The 15,416-nt window shown below is 38.3% G+C and overlaps 8 protein-coding genes across 10 annotated transcripts; 4 read left to right on the top strand and 4 right to left on the bottom strand.

The window, feature by feature from the left end:
• The first annotated feature begins 404 nt into the window (after positions 1 to 404).
• LOC100638165 (N-acetylglucosamine-6-sulfatase-like) lies at positions 405 to 2,289 on the top strand. The gene has a single exon (XM_019993928.1). The coding sequence runs from the start codon at positions 453 to 455 to the stop codon at positions 2,190 to 2,192; it is 1,740 nt and encodes a 579-aa protein (XP_019849487.1). The 5' UTR covers positions 405 to 452; the 3' UTR covers positions 2,193 to 2,289.
• LOC100638039 (geranylgeranyl transferase type-2 subunit alpha-like) lies at positions 2,244 to 4,813 on the bottom strand. The gene is made up of 13 exons (XM_019993929.1): positions 4,737 to 4,813; positions 4,572 to 4,682; positions 4,392 to 4,516; positions 4,106 to 4,293; positions 3,859 to 4,056; positions 3,722 to 3,805; positions 3,599 to 3,684; positions 3,364 to 3,544; positions 3,136 to 3,273; positions 2,948 to 3,076; positions 2,778 to 2,869; positions 2,513 to 2,723; positions 2,244 to 2,464 (listed from the first exon to the last, which is right to left on the bottom strand). The coding sequence occupies exons 1-13, from the start codon at positions 4,737 to 4,739 to the stop codon at positions 2,319 to 2,321; spliced, it is 1,692 nt and encodes a 563-aa protein (XP_019849488.1). The 5' UTR covers positions 4,740 to 4,813; the 3' UTR covers positions 2,244 to 2,318.
• LOC100637912 (DNA topoisomerase 3-beta-1-like) lies at positions 4,775 to 10,870 on the top strand. Of its 2 annotated transcripts, XM_019993926.1 has the most exons (20): positions 4,775 to 5,046; positions 5,137 to 5,214; positions 5,267 to 5,335; positions 5,380 to 5,433; positions 5,977 to 6,144; positions 6,224 to 6,358; positions 6,442 to 6,554; positions 6,617 to 6,758; positions 7,892 to 8,034; positions 8,167 to 8,287; positions 8,350 to 8,535; positions 8,584 to 8,673; positions 8,720 to 8,839; positions 8,884 to 8,958; positions 9,113 to 9,255; positions 9,303 to 9,420; positions 9,492 to 9,551; positions 9,608 to 9,813; positions 9,888 to 9,993; positions 10,612 to 10,870. In XM_019993926.1, the coding sequence occupies exons 1-20, from the start codon at positions 4,795 to 4,797 to the stop codon at positions 10,780 to 10,782; spliced, it is 2,550 nt and encodes an 849-aa protein (XP_019849485.1). In that variant the 5' UTR covers positions 4,775 to 4,794; the 3' UTR covers positions 10,783 to 10,870. The 2 variants fall into 2 exon arrangements, with proteins under 2 accessions (XP_019849485.1, XP_019849486.1); XM_019993927.1 differs by lacking the exon at positions 10,612 to 10,870 and having other exon boundaries at positions 9,872 to 9,937.
• Positions 6,871 to 7,749, bottom strand: LOC109580592 (malonyl-[acyl-carrier protein] O-methyltransferase 1-like). The gene has a single exon (XM_019993931.1). It carries the CDS (start codon positions 7,720 to 7,722, stop codon positions 6,976 to 6,978), a length of 747 nt encoding a protein of 248 aa, XP_019849490.1. The 5' UTR covers positions 7,723 to 7,749; the 3' UTR covers positions 6,871 to 6,975.
• Positions 10,846 to 11,812, top strand: LOC100633886 (uncharacterized). The gene is made up of 4 exons (XM_003384699.3): positions 10,846 to 11,019; positions 11,065 to 11,235; positions 11,300 to 11,416; positions 11,506 to 11,812. Exons 1-4 carry the CDS (start codon positions 10,870 to 10,872, stop codon positions 11,620 to 11,622), a joined length of 555 nt encoding a protein of 184 aa, XP_003384747.1. The 5' UTR covers positions 10,846 to 10,869; the 3' UTR covers positions 11,623 to 11,812.
• LOC109580593 (uncharacterized) lies at positions 11,686 to 12,833 on the bottom strand. Its single transcript, XM_019993932.1, has 5 exons — positions 12,658 to 12,833; positions 12,417 to 12,533; positions 12,288 to 12,364; positions 12,031 to 12,216; positions 11,686 to 11,836 (listed from the first exon to the last, which is right to left on the bottom strand). Exons 1-5 carry the CDS (start codon positions 12,789 to 12,791, stop codon positions 11,790 to 11,792), a joined length of 561 nt encoding a protein of 186 aa, XP_019849491.1. The 5' UTR covers positions 12,792 to 12,833; the 3' UTR covers positions 11,686 to 11,789.
• On the top strand, positions 12,828 to 13,172 carry LOC109580594 (coiled-coil-helix-coiled-coil-helix domain-containing protein C550.01c-like). The gene has a single exon (XM_019993933.1). The coding sequence runs from the start codon at positions 12,846 to 12,848 to the stop codon at positions 13,125 to 13,127; it is 282 nt and encodes a 93-aa protein (XP_019849492.1). The 5' UTR covers positions 12,828 to 12,845; the 3' UTR covers positions 13,128 to 13,172.
• LOC100637789 (THO complex subunit 3-like) lies at positions 13,109 to 15,388 on the bottom strand. 2 transcript variants are annotated; one of them, XM_003384728.3, is made up of 11 exons: positions 15,244 to 15,388; positions 15,080 to 15,196; positions 14,919 to 15,021; positions 14,148 to 14,239; positions 14,033 to 14,101; positions 13,914 to 13,990; positions 13,790 to 13,870; positions 13,615 to 13,701; positions 13,484 to 13,562; positions 13,327 to 13,437; positions 13,109 to 13,279 (listed from the first exon to the last, which is right to left on the bottom strand). In XM_003384728.3, exons 1-11 carry the CDS (start codon positions 15,379 to 15,381, stop codon positions 13,217 to 13,219), a joined length of 1,017 nt encoding a protein of 338 aa, XP_003384776.2. In that variant the 5' UTR covers positions 15,382 to 15,388; the 3' UTR covers positions 13,109 to 13,216. The 2 variants fall into 2 exon arrangements, with proteins under 2 accessions (XP_003384776.2, XP_019849489.1); XM_019993930.1 differs by having other exon boundaries at positions 13,484 to 13,550.
• Between the last annotated feature and the right edge of the window lie 28 nt (positions 15,389 to 15,416).

Here is a 15,416-nt window from a genome sequence, read left to right as displayed (position 1 = left end):
GGGGCTCTCATGGGCTTTAGTTTCTCCAGCATTGATGACATTTACAGTAGCTCAAGCACCAGTTCACATGAGAGGAGTGATGGTTGGATTGATGTGGGCTAGTCAAGGCATTGGATTACTTGCCAATGAGTTACTAATATACTCGTTTAAATGCATCAGTCATTTCATTTGTACCAACTTTTATCACAGTCTCACAATTGGATTGATCAATTTCTTCATACTGATAGTCTTTGGTGTATTTGCTAAACGTTACAAGTATCGTGTGAGAGAGAATGAAGTCAATATTGTTCAGATAGTTGATGATCATTATCAGAGATACATTGAGCAGGAGGAGGAGTACAAGAAAAGTATTCAGAACTTTCCTGTAAATTAGATAGATAGAGTTTATTCATAATTTTTGCTAAATTCATTGCAATGAAAAGGGTGGGGCTGGTGACCTGCAAACACTAAAAATGAAGGCATTTTTGTTCTTTTATTTGTGCTGTCTCTCACTCTTCTCTCCTTCTCTCTCAGCTTCTACTCCAAACATTCTCTTCGTCCTCACTGATGATCAAGACGTCACTGCCAACTCTCTTGACTACATGCCTAATCTGGGCAGGATTTTCCGCAAGGAAGGAATGGAGTTCCTCAATTACTTTGTGACCACAGCCCTCTGCTGTCCTAGCCGCTCTACCATTATAAAAGGTCAGTATTGCCACAACACTGGAATATGGGACAATGGTGATCTCAACAATTCCACTTTTCAGAGTGGAGGGTTTGCAAAATGGATAGAGGAAGGTCTCCATAACACGACCATAGCTACCATGATACAATCCCTTGGCTACGAGACCTTCCTCATCGGGAAATACCTCAATGGGTATAGTGATGCACATGCTGATGTAGTGCCCCCAGGCTGGGACTACTGGCATGGAATGACAGACACTGCGTACTATGGGCCTCATTTTTCAGACAATGGGAAGCTCCTTAAGGTACCCAAAGAGGTTTATCAAACTGATTACATTTCAGAGACAGCTACCACTCTACTCAAGAAGAGGTCACCAAACAAGCCGTTCTTCATGTACCTCTCCCCCTTTGCTCCTCATGCTCCTTCAATACCAGCTCACAGACACGAGAACCTTTTCAATGATAAACAAGCTCCTCGGACGGTTTCTTTTAATCCTGACGATAAGGTCCAAAAGGAGAAACCCTCTTGGCTGGGACATCTTCCAAAACTGACAGACAAGCAAATTGATAGCATTGACAACTTTTATAGGAATCGTTTGAGAGCTTTACAAGCAGTTGATGAAATGTTAGTGAGTTTAGAAGAAACACTAAAGGGAACAGGAGAATGGGACAATACTTATGTATTCTACATGGGGGACAATGGCCAGCACCTTGGGGACTACAGACTGCCTGGAGGAAAGAGACAAGCGTATGACACTGATATACGAGTACCCTTCCTTGTACGTGGTCCAGGGATCAAGGGAGGGTTAAAGGTAACTGAAATTGTGCAAAATATTGATCTAATGCCCACCTGGGTCAACCTTGCTGGAGGTACGATACCATCCACTTATGTGAGTGATGGCAAGAGCATAGTTCCTCTTTTATCAAAAACTGGCGGGACACAACCAGCTGTTAATGAGTTCCGCTCTGTCAGTTTAGCTGAGATGTATGGTGGTTCTTCAAATATGGGGGGCTATAGCGGTATGCCTGGATATGAGAAAGGAAGGTTCTGGAACAATACGTATCAGGCATTAAGAGTCATCAATGGATCAGACTGGGCCAGTGGTGCCAACTGGCTGTATGCCCAATGGTGCACTGGAGAGAGCGAGTTCTATGATTCCGATAAAGACCCTAGACAAGTCTCCAATACTGTAGCTGAGGTCAGCTCTACTCAACTTGCAATGCTCTCCAACCTAGTCTCTCAACTTGGTAACTGCAAAGGTGCCCAATGCCACAGCATTGATTATGTACAAATAAGGAGAGAGGTTGAGAATGGGGTCATAAAGAAGCCAACATGGAACCTTCCTTGTCATAATCCTCCAGACATGAAGAGAGGAGATGCTTCAGAGCTTTGGGAGACAGCAGATATTGACGGATTGACAGTTGAGGATTGTTCCTTTGTCCTTAGTGATGGTTTTCCTTATTCTGATGATGAAGTTGTTCCTGAGCAGTATCTCTCTGTTTGGAACAAGTGCCAGCACAACATGTAGGCACATTCTGCTGCTCTAGTAAACTGCTGATGCTGTGCTGACTGCTACAGATTGTTATTAAAAAAAGATTTTTGATTCAAATATTTGAGCAAAAGCACAAAGCATGATTATTATAATAATTATAATTTAATGTATCAACTTAATGTTTGGTAGCATTTTCTTGACAAATGGTTCGCAGTCACTTAATTGACAAACTGGATTACCACGAATATTTAACTCTTTCAATTCTGGCAAGCTCCTCAAAGTGTCAAAATCTTCCAATTCCTTAATATCTACAAAAATATACTTAAATTTTAGCATTCAAAATTTTGTTGGAATACCATTATTTTCTAACGAAAGGCTCTTCAAATTTGTTAGTCCTCCTAATGTCTTTGGCAGTGTAATAAGTTGGTTGTCGGCTAACGAAAGTGACTGAAGACTCTTTAGGTTTTTAAGTCCTTCCAGCGAATGAGTGCTGTTTAACTTGTTCCCGTTGAGGAGGAGGTCCTCAATAAATACCATGTGCTGTGTAAAGTATAGCCTCGACAAGTTCTAATAATCAATTAATTAATTAATTAATTATTATCGTATTGCTGGAGTTCGTACTAATTGTGATAGATCAAAACTATTGATATCCGGACTTTCTCTTCTCTCTTCAAGCCGTCTTCTCAGTTTGACAGCAATCAAATGACGACTCCCTAATAAATAAATAAATAAATAAATAAATAAATAAATTAATTAATTAATGAATGAATAATAATGAGAGCTATTATTACTTAAGTCATTGTAGTAGCCTCTTCTCAGTGGATCACATTTCACTAGTTTATCGTATAAATCAATTATTTCTTTATGATGCTTATCATAATCTATAGCCTCCAGCAGCTGAAGAGTTGTTAGGAGGCACCCTAAAGGAACAAAATAATAAATAAATAAATAAATAAATATAAGATTGATTTTTAGTTACATTTATTATCTGGTTCCAGCTGCAGAAGTTCCCTACACATGACTAGTTCAGAGTCCAGGACTTCGCTAGTAGCAGCTGTCAGGTAAGTACTGAACAGCAGATCAAGATCAGGAGTTAACCACAGGCTGGAGTTAGAACCTGTGTCAAGAAATATACTATCAATCTTCATCTTGGTTTCAATTGTAAGAACTAAATAATTCTATTAAAAACGGACTATTTATGCAGTACCTTTGTCAAGGCTCATTTCAACCAGGACTCCATCACCTTTTTCAATACGAACTGTCACCTCTTCATCTTTCGGAAAGACCAGATCACACGACCACCACAATGACTCAAACCTGCCGGAATCAGTGACAGGTTTGGGCAGGGCATCTCCTAGCGTTACAATAATTGGCTCCTCTTCTGTTGACTAAAATGACATCAAATGACATCACGTGATGTCACAGAGTATTGTGTGGCATACTTTGACATTTTGATTGAAAGATACAGCAATAAAAGGGGCGGGGTCACGTCTAACAAGAACACACCCAATCATAGTGCCTCTAGTGCCTGGAAAAGGTGTTGTCAAGGATTACATCATACTTACCTCGCCCTAGCAACCACTTATGATAGAACCAGGCACTCTGATCACTAGGATCAGTGTAAAAGGCATTCTGAGCCAATTCATATTCTATATGTAATTCATTAATTAATTAATTATTTAATTAATTATTATTAAATAACCTTTCTTCATTGCATTTTCATCAATGCCATTACTGCTAGAGTGGGATGGGTGGAGAAGTGGGAGGAGCTTGCTTCGATAGTGCCAAGCAGAATGATTTGAAAAGTTTGTTGCTATTTTATCAAACGAATACTTGAACTCGTCGCTGGGGGGAATCCCGGCTTTACGAATAACATATCTTCTGTAATCCCAACAGTGAACTATAAACCACACCCAGAAATAATAAACCACACCCACAACAATACTTACAGTTTCTCTCGTCATGATTAAGGAACAGGTCACAAAGCTGTTTTTCATGAGCCCACTGGGGGGCTGGGGAATGTTCCAGGACCCAGCGTCGGTGAAGCCACACACAGTAAGCTTTAGGATTGACTCTTAGGCACCTCTCTAAAATATTTAATTCCGTTTTACACATTGTCTCAGAATCCTCTTGTGAACTGGAGGAGAGAATTACAATATATCAACAACACAACACCATTACATCATTAATGACAAATACTGACCCACCAGATAGTGAACTATTAAAAGAACATACCAAGTTGGCAGCAATTCTGTGAGTATTTCTCGCCTGTAGCTCCACAGTGTCCCTACGTCAGAGTTTTCAAGCAAAACCTCTTCCGTTAACTTCAATGTGTCCCTGTCCTTCTCTCCTGCTGCACGCTACCAGTTCATGACATAATCAATAACAGGACAATAATGGCTACTGGCCCATTACTTTAGCAAATATGGACTCATTCTTCTCCCTGTACCAAAGAACCTTCTTCTCTTTCTCTCTCCTCCTCGCTTCTTCTTGCTCTGCTGTACTCCTAACCTTCAGTCTACCATGCTGGGAGAGGGAAAAGAGAAATAAATAAATAAAATTCATTAAAATAATGCTCACCATTGTTAATGGAGGAGTGGCTCATTAATAGTAGGCGTGGCTACAGCAGTGCAGCAACATGCGTGTTCTCATGGTCGCTGAGAAACCTTCTTTAGCGAAGTCTCTATCAGAAATACTCTCTCGTGGCTCTTCCTCCAGACGCAAGTCCTCCTGCAGTGCTTGTGATGTTCACGAGTTCCAGGGGAAGCTAGCAGTGCCTGGAGGAGGGGGGCCGGGACTGGCAGCCATGTTTAAGATGACGTCAGTGTGTGGTCACGTGATGTCCCTAGACTTTCAACCAAAGTACAATAACTGGGAGACGACTGACCCTGTAATTAATAATGATAATTACGATATTAACGAATGCATATAAATAATAATTAATTGTAACTTAAAATAAAGTTTGTTTGTGTTTTGTTAGTTATTATTGTATGATGCCGAGACAATGAAAAAGGAAGCCATACCATCGTTAAGAATACCGTCCTTCCTCAGACAAGAAGTTATCTCTATTGCTAATTATTATTATTAATTAATTAATTAATTAACTTTAGGGTAAAGGCGTGGATTATCTTGTCCTGTGGCTTGATTGCGATAAAGAAGGAGAGAACATTTGTTATGAGGTAACCATAGCAACTATAATGACCACACCCACTGTCATAGTTAGGTAATAAATGAGGTGGAGCCAGTCATGAAACCACCAAAGACACCAAGGACTCAGGTAGCATCAATATGTACCAGACAATGTAATAAAAATTGAGGGTGATTATTGAGCCATTTTTTGGAAAAAAGCATGGGCTATAGTATAGGGAAATTTTCAGATTTTGGCCCATTTTTTAAATTGGCCGTAACTTGAAAAATTGGAGTCGGAATCAGCTCAAACTTTCTACACTGCATAAGAACATCAATATGTACCAGAAAATGTAATAAAAATTGGGGGTGATTATTGAGCCATTTTTTGGAAAAAAAGCATGGGCTATAGTACAGGGAAATTTTCAGATTTTGGCCCATTTTTAAAATTGGCCATAACTTGAAAAATTGGAGTCGGAATCAGCTCAAAATTTCTACACAGCATAAGGACATTAATATGTATCAGAAAATGTAATAAAAATTGGGGGTGATTTTTGAGCTATTTTTTGGAAAAAAGCATGGGCTATAGTACAGGGAAAATTTCAGATTTTGGCCCATTTTTTTAAAAGGGCCGTAACCTGAAAAATTGAACTGAGAATCAGATCTACATAGCTATTAATAATAAATTTTTTAGACAATTTTCCGTGCAAAGTTCTCTGCTGTTACTGAAGCTGCCATACTTCATGCATTCAATAATTTGGGATTTCCAAACTGGAACGAGTCTCGATCTGTAGATGCCCGTCAAGAGCTGGACTTGAGAGTTGGCTGCTCTTTCACTCGATTTCAAACTAAATTATTTCAAGTAAGTCATTTAATAATAATAATAATAATAATAATAATAATAATAATAATAATAATAATAATGATAATAATTTTTTTAGTCGTTATATTCAGGTTTGAATAACTCTGTCATATCGTATGGCCCTTGTCAGACCCCTACCCTGGGTTTTTGTGTTGAGCGTCATGATGAGATCCAGCACTTTAAACCCGAAAAGTATTGGAAACTTGACTGCAGTGTTAGTGACAATCCTATATAGTCTGAGGAGGGAAATTACCAGCTGTACAGTACATGGATAATGATAATTATTTTCCTTATTAGGTGTCTCATTCAAGCAGTAACCCTCTGAGCCTTCAGTGGGACAAAGAGAGAATATTTGATCATGAAGTAATCAAGTTATTCCATTTAATGCTCACCCACCACAAGATAGCAAGGTATGGGACCAGTTTCCATGGTAACCATAACCATGGTTACCTCATGTTCTTTGTACATGTAGTGTTGAGTCTGTGAGTGAGAAGTCTCGTTCAAAGGCTCCGCCCCTCCCGCTCCACACTGTTGAGATGTTGAGGGCGTGTTCTTCAAGATTACACATCAGCCCTAAACAAGCTATGGACATAGCAGAGAGACTCTATACTGAAGTGAGTATTTAATAACTATTAATAACTATTAATAACTATTAATAACTGGAGGGTGTGTCTATATCTACATGTACCTATACATAATGCATGATCCTTAGCAAGTACAGTCTGGTACATTCACTAAGGATCCATCCAATATTGAATTGATTATTATTAATACAATAATTACTTAAACAGCTTTGTGTTACCTATAGCTACAGTACATCAAGTAGTTCAATCAAGGTTTAGTGAGTATTAGTGTCAGGTATGGTGATGGCCAGTTAATGATGTCCCCTGGTCGATATCTCTTCCTTATCTCCTTAAGGTTCTTGCTACTCTTATCAAACTGTCCTTGTAGAGTCCCGTAAAGGAACTCAATAAACTCATCAATTCCTGCGAATTGATAACTTGCTTCATTAATGACCTCGTGCCTAATCTCAAAGTTATAATCGGCTGCTAGTTTCTTGTAATATTCCAAAGGTTCGTAATAAAACGAGCTCTTTAATTTATCAAGTACTTCTTGAGAACTCCCCAGTTTTATTACTTCCGTGGCAAGATCATCGTGCTCTTTAAAATTGTGCATTGCTATAAACCCAAACCTTCCTCCTGGTCTGAGGTTCTTGTAGACTCTCTCAAACACTCTCTCCTTCTCTTTTATCCAGTGTATGACGTTGCTACAGAACACCATGTCATACTGATCCTCAGGGAAGCTTTGGTCATCAGCTACAACAAATATTAAGTTACTCCTTCCATGTCCCTTCTCTTCTATTGCCACCTTTATCCTTTCTTCATCAGGGTCAATCCCAACGACCAGTCCTTCTGGCCCCACTCTCTCTGCCAGTACTTGAGTCAAACGACCTGTCCCACAGCCAAGGTCTAACACTTTGTCTTTCTCTTGAGGAGATAGTTCTTCAATTAAAGTGAGTCCTTCCTTAAACTGGATGTCAGATAAACTGTGGTAACTTGAAGCAGCATCAGCAGCCATGACACTCACTGGCTGTTGTAATAGTACAGACCAAAAGAATGCAATTATAATGATTTCATTATATCATGCTGCTATAACATAACTTCAATTGTAAATATTACAATTATTATTATTATTATTATTATTATTATTATTATTATTATTATTATTATTATTATTATTATTATAGGGTTACATCAGTTACCCACGTACAGAGACCACCAAGTATCCAGCTGGATTTGATTTCAAATCTATCGTTTCTGATTTAAACAAAAATGAACATTTTAAAGAATTCACATCCCAGCTGCTAACTGGAGGCATCAGACCACCAAGGTAAGGAATGGGAGCAACAAATTATCAAAAATGTAGTCATGCCACACCCCTTGGGCAATAGCACCATTTACTGGTAATTTTAGAGGGGAAAGTTTTAGTGAATTCTGCCAAATTAATTACCATTTCATTTAGTGTTGGTAAGGACGTGGGGGACCATCCTCCGATTACCCCACTGAGGAACGCACCACGTGAGGCAGTCAGTGACACTCAATGGAAAGTGTATGAAATGATCACCTGCCACTTCCTAGCAACAGTAAGATTTGTAGTTAACGTACAGTACATTGTAATTATTTTAAAATTATATCTTCTTGTTAGCTTTTCCCAGATTGTAAGTACAAGCAAACGGACGTGGTGTTTTCATTAGGAGGTGAGTCCTTTTCCTGGGCGGGGCACACTCTGATCGACCCTGGATTCACACTCATTAACACCTGGCAGGCAATAGGCTCCGTCCCTCAGACTACTGCTCAGTTCTGCAAAGGACAAAAGTGGGACATTGTTCAAGTGGGTGTGGCTTAGTTTAATTAATTAATCAATCAATGGTTTGTATAGTTGGGCGTGTCTGAGCATATGACCACACCCCCTGGGTATTTGACGGAAAGTGAACTGATTAGCTTAATGGAGAAACACGCCATTGGAACAGTAATTTATTATTATCATATAATTTTAATAATAGTTATTAATGTAGGATGCTAGCATTCCAGTTCACATTGAGAATATTTGTACTCGTAATTATGTATTGATCCAAAGTGGGCGGAGACTCGTACCAACCCAACTGGGAATAGTATTAGTACATGGATACCAAAAAGTAGTTAATTAATACATTAATACATTAATTACTTCTTTTATTAGATTGATCCTGAGTTAGTGAAGCCCACAATGAGATCAGAAATTGAAAAACAACTCAACGAAATTGCTTTAGGAAAAGTATGGAACACAGCACATGTCATGCTCTCTCACTCCCCCTCTTTCTCTCTCTCTCTCTCCCTCTCCTCCCCCCTCTCTCTCTCTCTCTCCCTCTCTTTCTCCCTCTCCCTCTCTCTCCCCCCTCTTTCTCTCTCTCTCCCTCTCTCTCTCTCAGGCTGATTATGATCAAGTGTTAAGTCATACTTTGGATATCTTCAGACGAAAGTTCTCATATTTTCGTGACAATGTCTCCGGAATGAATGAGCTCTTTGAAGCAACTTTCTCTTCTGTGGCCAGCACAGCAAAACTGTTGTCAAGGCAATTGATATTCTAATTATCAGTCCATGTATGAAATTATTTCTTAGGTGCGGAAAGTGCTTAAGATACATGACGTACATTCCAGTAAAACCACAGAGACTCCACTGCAAGCACTGTGATGAAACTTACAGTCTACCTCAAAACGGCTCTATTAAATTATACAAAGTATTATTATTATTATTATTATTATTATTATTATGTTGTTGTTGTTGTTGTTGTTGTTGTTGTTGTTGTAGGAGATCAAGTGCCCCCTTGACGGGTTTGAAATTGTTATATTCTCAGGCCCACGAGGAAAAGTTAGTAATTCAAGAATATTTAGATTTTATTTTGTCCATCATTATCATCCAACCAGACCTATACAGTCTGTCCATATTGCTATAGCAACCCTCCTTTCTCTACTGTCTCCAAGGGAATGTCTTGTTCCACCTGTCCCCATCAGTCCTGCCCTCAGGCCATGAACCAGTTGTCCATCGACCATTGTCCATCGTGTGACAATGGGACGTTACTTCTTGATCCATCCTCTGGCCCGAAATGGAAAATGTACTGCAACAGTTTAGCGTAAGTTTGTTACTAAAAATAGCCTCATTGGCCTTGATTTACTTGTTACTAAAAATAGCCTGTTCTATTTATAGCTGTCCGGTGGTCCTCCATTGCTTTGAAGGTGTCCATAATGTGGAGAAGACAATCAATGAGTGTCCTGAATGTGGAGCATATCATGTACTGGTGGACTTTAAAAAAGTAATACACAACATAAGAGCATGTAAATGTATCAGGAAAAAATTTAAAAATGGCTTCACATTTTTGGTGAAATTTGGCCAAAATCCCTGTACTATAGTACAGGGACTTTCACCCGATTTTGGAGCAACTTTAAAAATTCGTAAAAAATCCAAATTTGATTGGAATCAGCTCAAACTTTCTACACAACATTAGAACATGTATATGCATCAGGAAACATTATAAAAATGGAGATTTCTCTCCTAGTCATTTTTGGCGAAATTTGGCCAAAATCCCTGTACTATAGTACAGGGACTTTCACCCGATTTTGGAGCAACTTTAAAAATTCGTAAAAAATCCAAATTTGATTGGAATCAGCTCAAACTTTCTACACAACATTAGAACATGTATATGCATCAGGAAATATTATAAAAATGGAGATTTCTCTCCTAGTCATTTTTGGCGAAATTTGGTCAAAATCCCTGTACTATAGTACAGGGACTTTGACCCGATTTTGGAGCAACTTTAAAAAATCATAAAAAATCCAAATTTGACCGGAACCAGCTCAAACTTTCTACTCAACATAAGAACATGTACATGTATCAGGTGATGTACTAAATCTGATCGTTATGCATTCTATAGGACAATACTCCGTTAAAAGGAGGAGCTACTAAACACATCGGTTGCTATAATTGTGATCCAATTCTCTCTCCTCTCGTCCGGGGTCCTGAATCAGGGAGACACGCCCACAGAGGAAGGGGAAGGGGTAGAGGACGAGGAAGAGGGAGGAGAGGGAGAGGAAGAAGACATTGATCCTGTTTTTAAAAATTGAATTTATATTCGTAATTAATTAGTCTATATGGGCGTGGTACTGGTTATTAACTAGTTACAAAAGATAAAATGTCTACCAAAGATGAAGACGTTGAGCAGCATCCTGACGGGAGCACTAGACTAGAAGAAGAAGAAGAGACTCGTGAAGTATCAGATGAAAATATAGAGAAATCTGCTAAGGACTACGCGGAGTATCTTGTCGTTAACAGCAAGCAAGAAGTGAGTGCTTTTGTGTGCCATATCTTTATCCTTTGTGTGGTTTAGAAAGCACAGCTGGACGAGAGGATTCAAAGTATTCATTTCCGCGTTGAAGAGTTTGAGCGTCAGCTTGAATGGATGCACCAAAACGTGACCAGCACTTCAGAGAAAGTGTCTGAACTTCACAGCCACACACTAAAACTGAACGACCTCTTCAACAAGATTGACCAAATCGAGGTATCATTGCATAGCCTATTAGTATATGAGCCGATATTTATATAATGTCTATTTTTGTTGTTAGACGTTTGTTAATGTTGTTAATTCCAGTGTTGAGGCTTTGGAGCAGTCCATCAATAAAGCAGAGAAAGATCTTGAACCAAGCAAGTTAAGGAAAGTGATGTCTGTCATACCAGGAATGGTAAGGAACTGCCACAGAATTCCCTCTATTACATGTTCATTTATATTTATTTATTTATTATTATATTTATTATTTTATTTATTTATTAGCGTAAAGCGCAGCCCAAGGAGTCCACAGAGACTTGGCAGCCGCCACAGCTGTTCAATTCAAAGGATTACTTTACTCCTCGTCTTAGGAGCTTGGAAGAGACAGAGACACCATCTTGAATCTTAATGGGAGGGACTTTATCATTATTTTATGGCAACCATGCAATTGAAATTTTATTATTATTATTTTTGCCGATTGTCTTATTAAAAATGCTTTAAATTGTATAGATCTTCTTTTTTTATATTGAGTTTGTTTGGTTGTTGAACTGAGTGCATTTGAATTCCAATCATTTCTTTGACTCTTGAACTGTGTATGCGATGAAACTAGTAATCTCTATAATAATAAGAAAATGCTTTAATAACATCTTTAAAGTACTTTAAAACGTATTAAAAAATGTATTAAAATTGGAGTGATTTTGGAGCCATTTTTTTAGAAAAGTGACTAAAACAGGCCATTTTAAAAGCAATAAAACAAGTTAATTTCTGCATTAATGAAGGAATTTTCAATATAAAGAATATGAATCAGACCTTCAACTCCATATAATTCTTTGTTCCATGCATTAATCATTGATTCTGTCAGTGGGTATGTAATTGGAGCCATTGTCTTCCAGTTTGCATAAACTAAACACGAGAGTTCTTTAATCCACTGCAGCCAATCGCTGACTGAGAAAGACTCCTCACTCCTTTTTGATAATACATCAACTCCATCTTTCTCTAATTAATAGAACAAGTTGATCCTCTGTCTCAGCTCCCTCCCCAAGTATAACTATATCTATTCTTCTCACCAGCCATTTTTCTCCATATCTTTTCTGCTTCTCTTTTCTTATGCAGTAAATCTTTTACTATTTTCTCCATCAGTTTCCTACAGAATCATCAGAAGATATTCAACTATTCTCATGGACAGACTCACTTACTGGTCCCTATCTATGAATGCTATGGCTCTTTCTTGAGACAGGAGCAGTTTACCTTTCAATCTAACGCACACACTTGAGAAACTAGATAGGACACCTAAACTACCTCTTACCTCACATCTATTAGTAAAAAAAACATTCATAATGACATAATTAATATTCATGCACATAATTTTGAGCTGATTCTCACAGACAATACTGAATTAAGTTCTGTTTGATTTAGGCTATGTTATACATTGCTTACTTTTTCAGTGAGTCCAACTGAGTGTTAATGTTTCCTATTGACTCAAATTGTGCTAATATCTTGCTCCTCTTCTCCTCCCAATCCTTCACTAATGCATCAGTTTCCATCAGTAACTTCAATGCATCAGCAGCCATTTACTGTCCAATTAGCTTTAATTTATAAATAGGAATTAATAATTTAAAATAAAAATGGCTTCAACTAGCAAGAAGGAGCCTGAAAGCAAAGTGACTCCTCCAGTTCCTGCTCCTCACAGACGCTATTCTGATCCTACTGATAAAGATGGCGCTAATCCTGAAGGAGGAGAAGCCGAAGAGTTGGATCAATACGAGGCCTCTCTCCTCAAGTCAGGCTGCGCCAAGGAGCACTACCAGCTCCAGGAGTGCTACTATGACCATGGAAACGACTGGAGGAAGTGTCAGGAACAAATGAAACTCTTTAAAGACTGCATGTCAAAGAAAAAGCCTAAATAAGACTTTTCAATAACTTTATTTTCCGTATATTTTAGGACACTTAAACCACGTGTTATCACGTGGTGTTACAAAAATCATTAAAAATTGCATCAGTAGGTAGTGTTTGGTAGCCCAAAGAGCCAAATCCCTCCAGTGTCTCTATCATGTTTATCCTGTGGGTGTGTCAATCATTATCAAAACTCATACATGATGGTCATACTTTGTCATCACAAGCATAGACCAGCAGGTGTTTCTTTGGGTGCCAGGCCACAGTGAAAGTAGGAGCCTGGGTTGTGATCTGGTGGACCTTCTGACCCGTTTGTACATGAGCCTTTGAGGAGAGAGAGGGCTAAAGGAGATAGGTATTAGTCCATTACTATGTCAATGAAGAGATCCTCTGAAGCTGACGCTATCATTTGACTATCATGACTGAAGCTAAGGGTCCTGACAGGCCAACTACACGTATAATGAATATCATAATTACATTATTGTTATTATTATTAATTACTCTAGTCTTGAGAAGGTTCTTAGACACACTAATTCTGAGACGTCCCAAAGACTTGTCAATGCATCAGCACTACCTGTTGCATAATACCTGGAGAGGAAAATTCAGTTTATTTTTAGCATCATGCTATTTTTAGTATCGTTCTATTTTTAGTATCATTCTATTTTTGTATCATTACTTTCCAGATTTATCAAACTCGATGCATATACAGTTAGCTGGGTGAGCATTTATTGTGTGAAGGTGCTTGAACTCGGGCCAACTACAAACAGGAATTCAAAACCAGTCAAACCAGTTCAGTGTACCTCAATATTACCACACAACCATTTCCGTTCGTTAAGAAAAACTTGTCGCCAGGTCTGTTCCAGGAAATCTCATTAACCTGATTAATAATAATCAATTAATTAATCAACTATGCTCTCACTTCGTATTTAAATAGTTCTTCATGCTTTGTTTTCAGTGTCCTAGCGTCAATGAATGTCAGTAGGTCTTCCTAATATGGTAGTCATTGATACACGGAATGCTCTTATGATGCTAACCTTGTTGCCTACGGCAATCGTGTGACCATCAGGTGACCAGCAAATGTTAATATTCTCTCCTTTAGTAGTTACAGTACTCGTAGGTTTACCAGCTAAAGGAGTAAAGGATCATTATCATTCTGGGTCATCTAAAGCAATAGGCCAATATTGATGTACTTGTGCTACGTGTACATAGGAACTTTAAGCCTTGGGGTTTCAAAAAAATGGCTCAAAAATCACTCCAAATTTTTATTACATTTTCTGATACATATTGATGTACTTATGCTGTGTAGAAAGTTTGAGGTGATTCCGACAAGAAATTTTCAAGTTATGACCATTTTTAAAAACGGGCAAATTTTTGAAAAATACCCAAGGCTATAGCCCATGGTTTTTTCTAAAAAATGGCTCCGAAATCACTCCTAAATTTTATTACATTTTCTGATACATATTGATGTTCTTATGCTGTGTAGAAAGTTTGAGCTGATTCCGACTTCAATTTTTCAAGTTATGGCCATTTTAAGAAAATGACAAAATTCTGAAAATTTCCCTGTACTATAGTCCATGCTTTTTTCCGAAAAATGGCCCAGGAATCACCCCAAATTTTTATTAAATTTTCTAATACATATTGATGCCCTTATGCTATGTAGAAAGTTTGAATTGATTCTGAGCTCAAATTTTTAAGTTGTGGCCATTTTTTAATTCCGAAAAGTACCCTGTACTACAGTGATATAGCCCATGGTTTTTTCCAAAAATAAATAAAATCATAAAAGTTTCCCGTAGAGTACATTGTACCTCTAGTGTCCCATACACGAATTGTTTTATCACCGGAAGCTGTCACTAATACTTCAGGCTTGCTTGGATGCCACCTCAACTGATCAACACTGCCCGTGTGAACCTAAAATATACAAGAATATACTGGGGTATACAAGAGTATACTATATCAGTAAATCCACCTTGTAATTCCCATCCCTTCCCAGTCTGTCAGATTCCAGGGACCATATCGTAACTGATTTATCAAACGAACCACTCGCTAAGCGTGATCCATCACAGGACCAACCAACAGAATGGACCTATGGAGGTAGATCACGTGATAGTCACGTGACCAGGCCTTCCTCACTTTAGATTGGTGAGCTACGTATTCTTTGCTTCTCTTGTTAGCCTCAAAATGACTACAAAGACCAGAATAAGAATCTTCTTTCCCGTTTGACTTCTTGTTATTAGAAGACATGATGGCTCCACGTGTAACCACGCCCATAAAATTAGCCACATCTACTGAGCAAAAGATTAATT

This window comes from Amphimedon queenslandica, unplaced genomic scaffold (genome assembly GCF_000090795.2).
Source record: "Amphimedon queenslandica unplaced genomic scaffold, v1.1 AMPQUscaffold_13485, whole genome shotgun sequence".
In the NCBI taxonomy this organism is placed as follows: domain Eukaryota; kingdom Metazoa; phylum Porifera; class Demospongiae; order Haplosclerida; family Niphatidae; genus Amphimedon; species Amphimedon queenslandica.
This window is presented reverse-complemented; position numbering and strand designations above follow the sequence as displayed.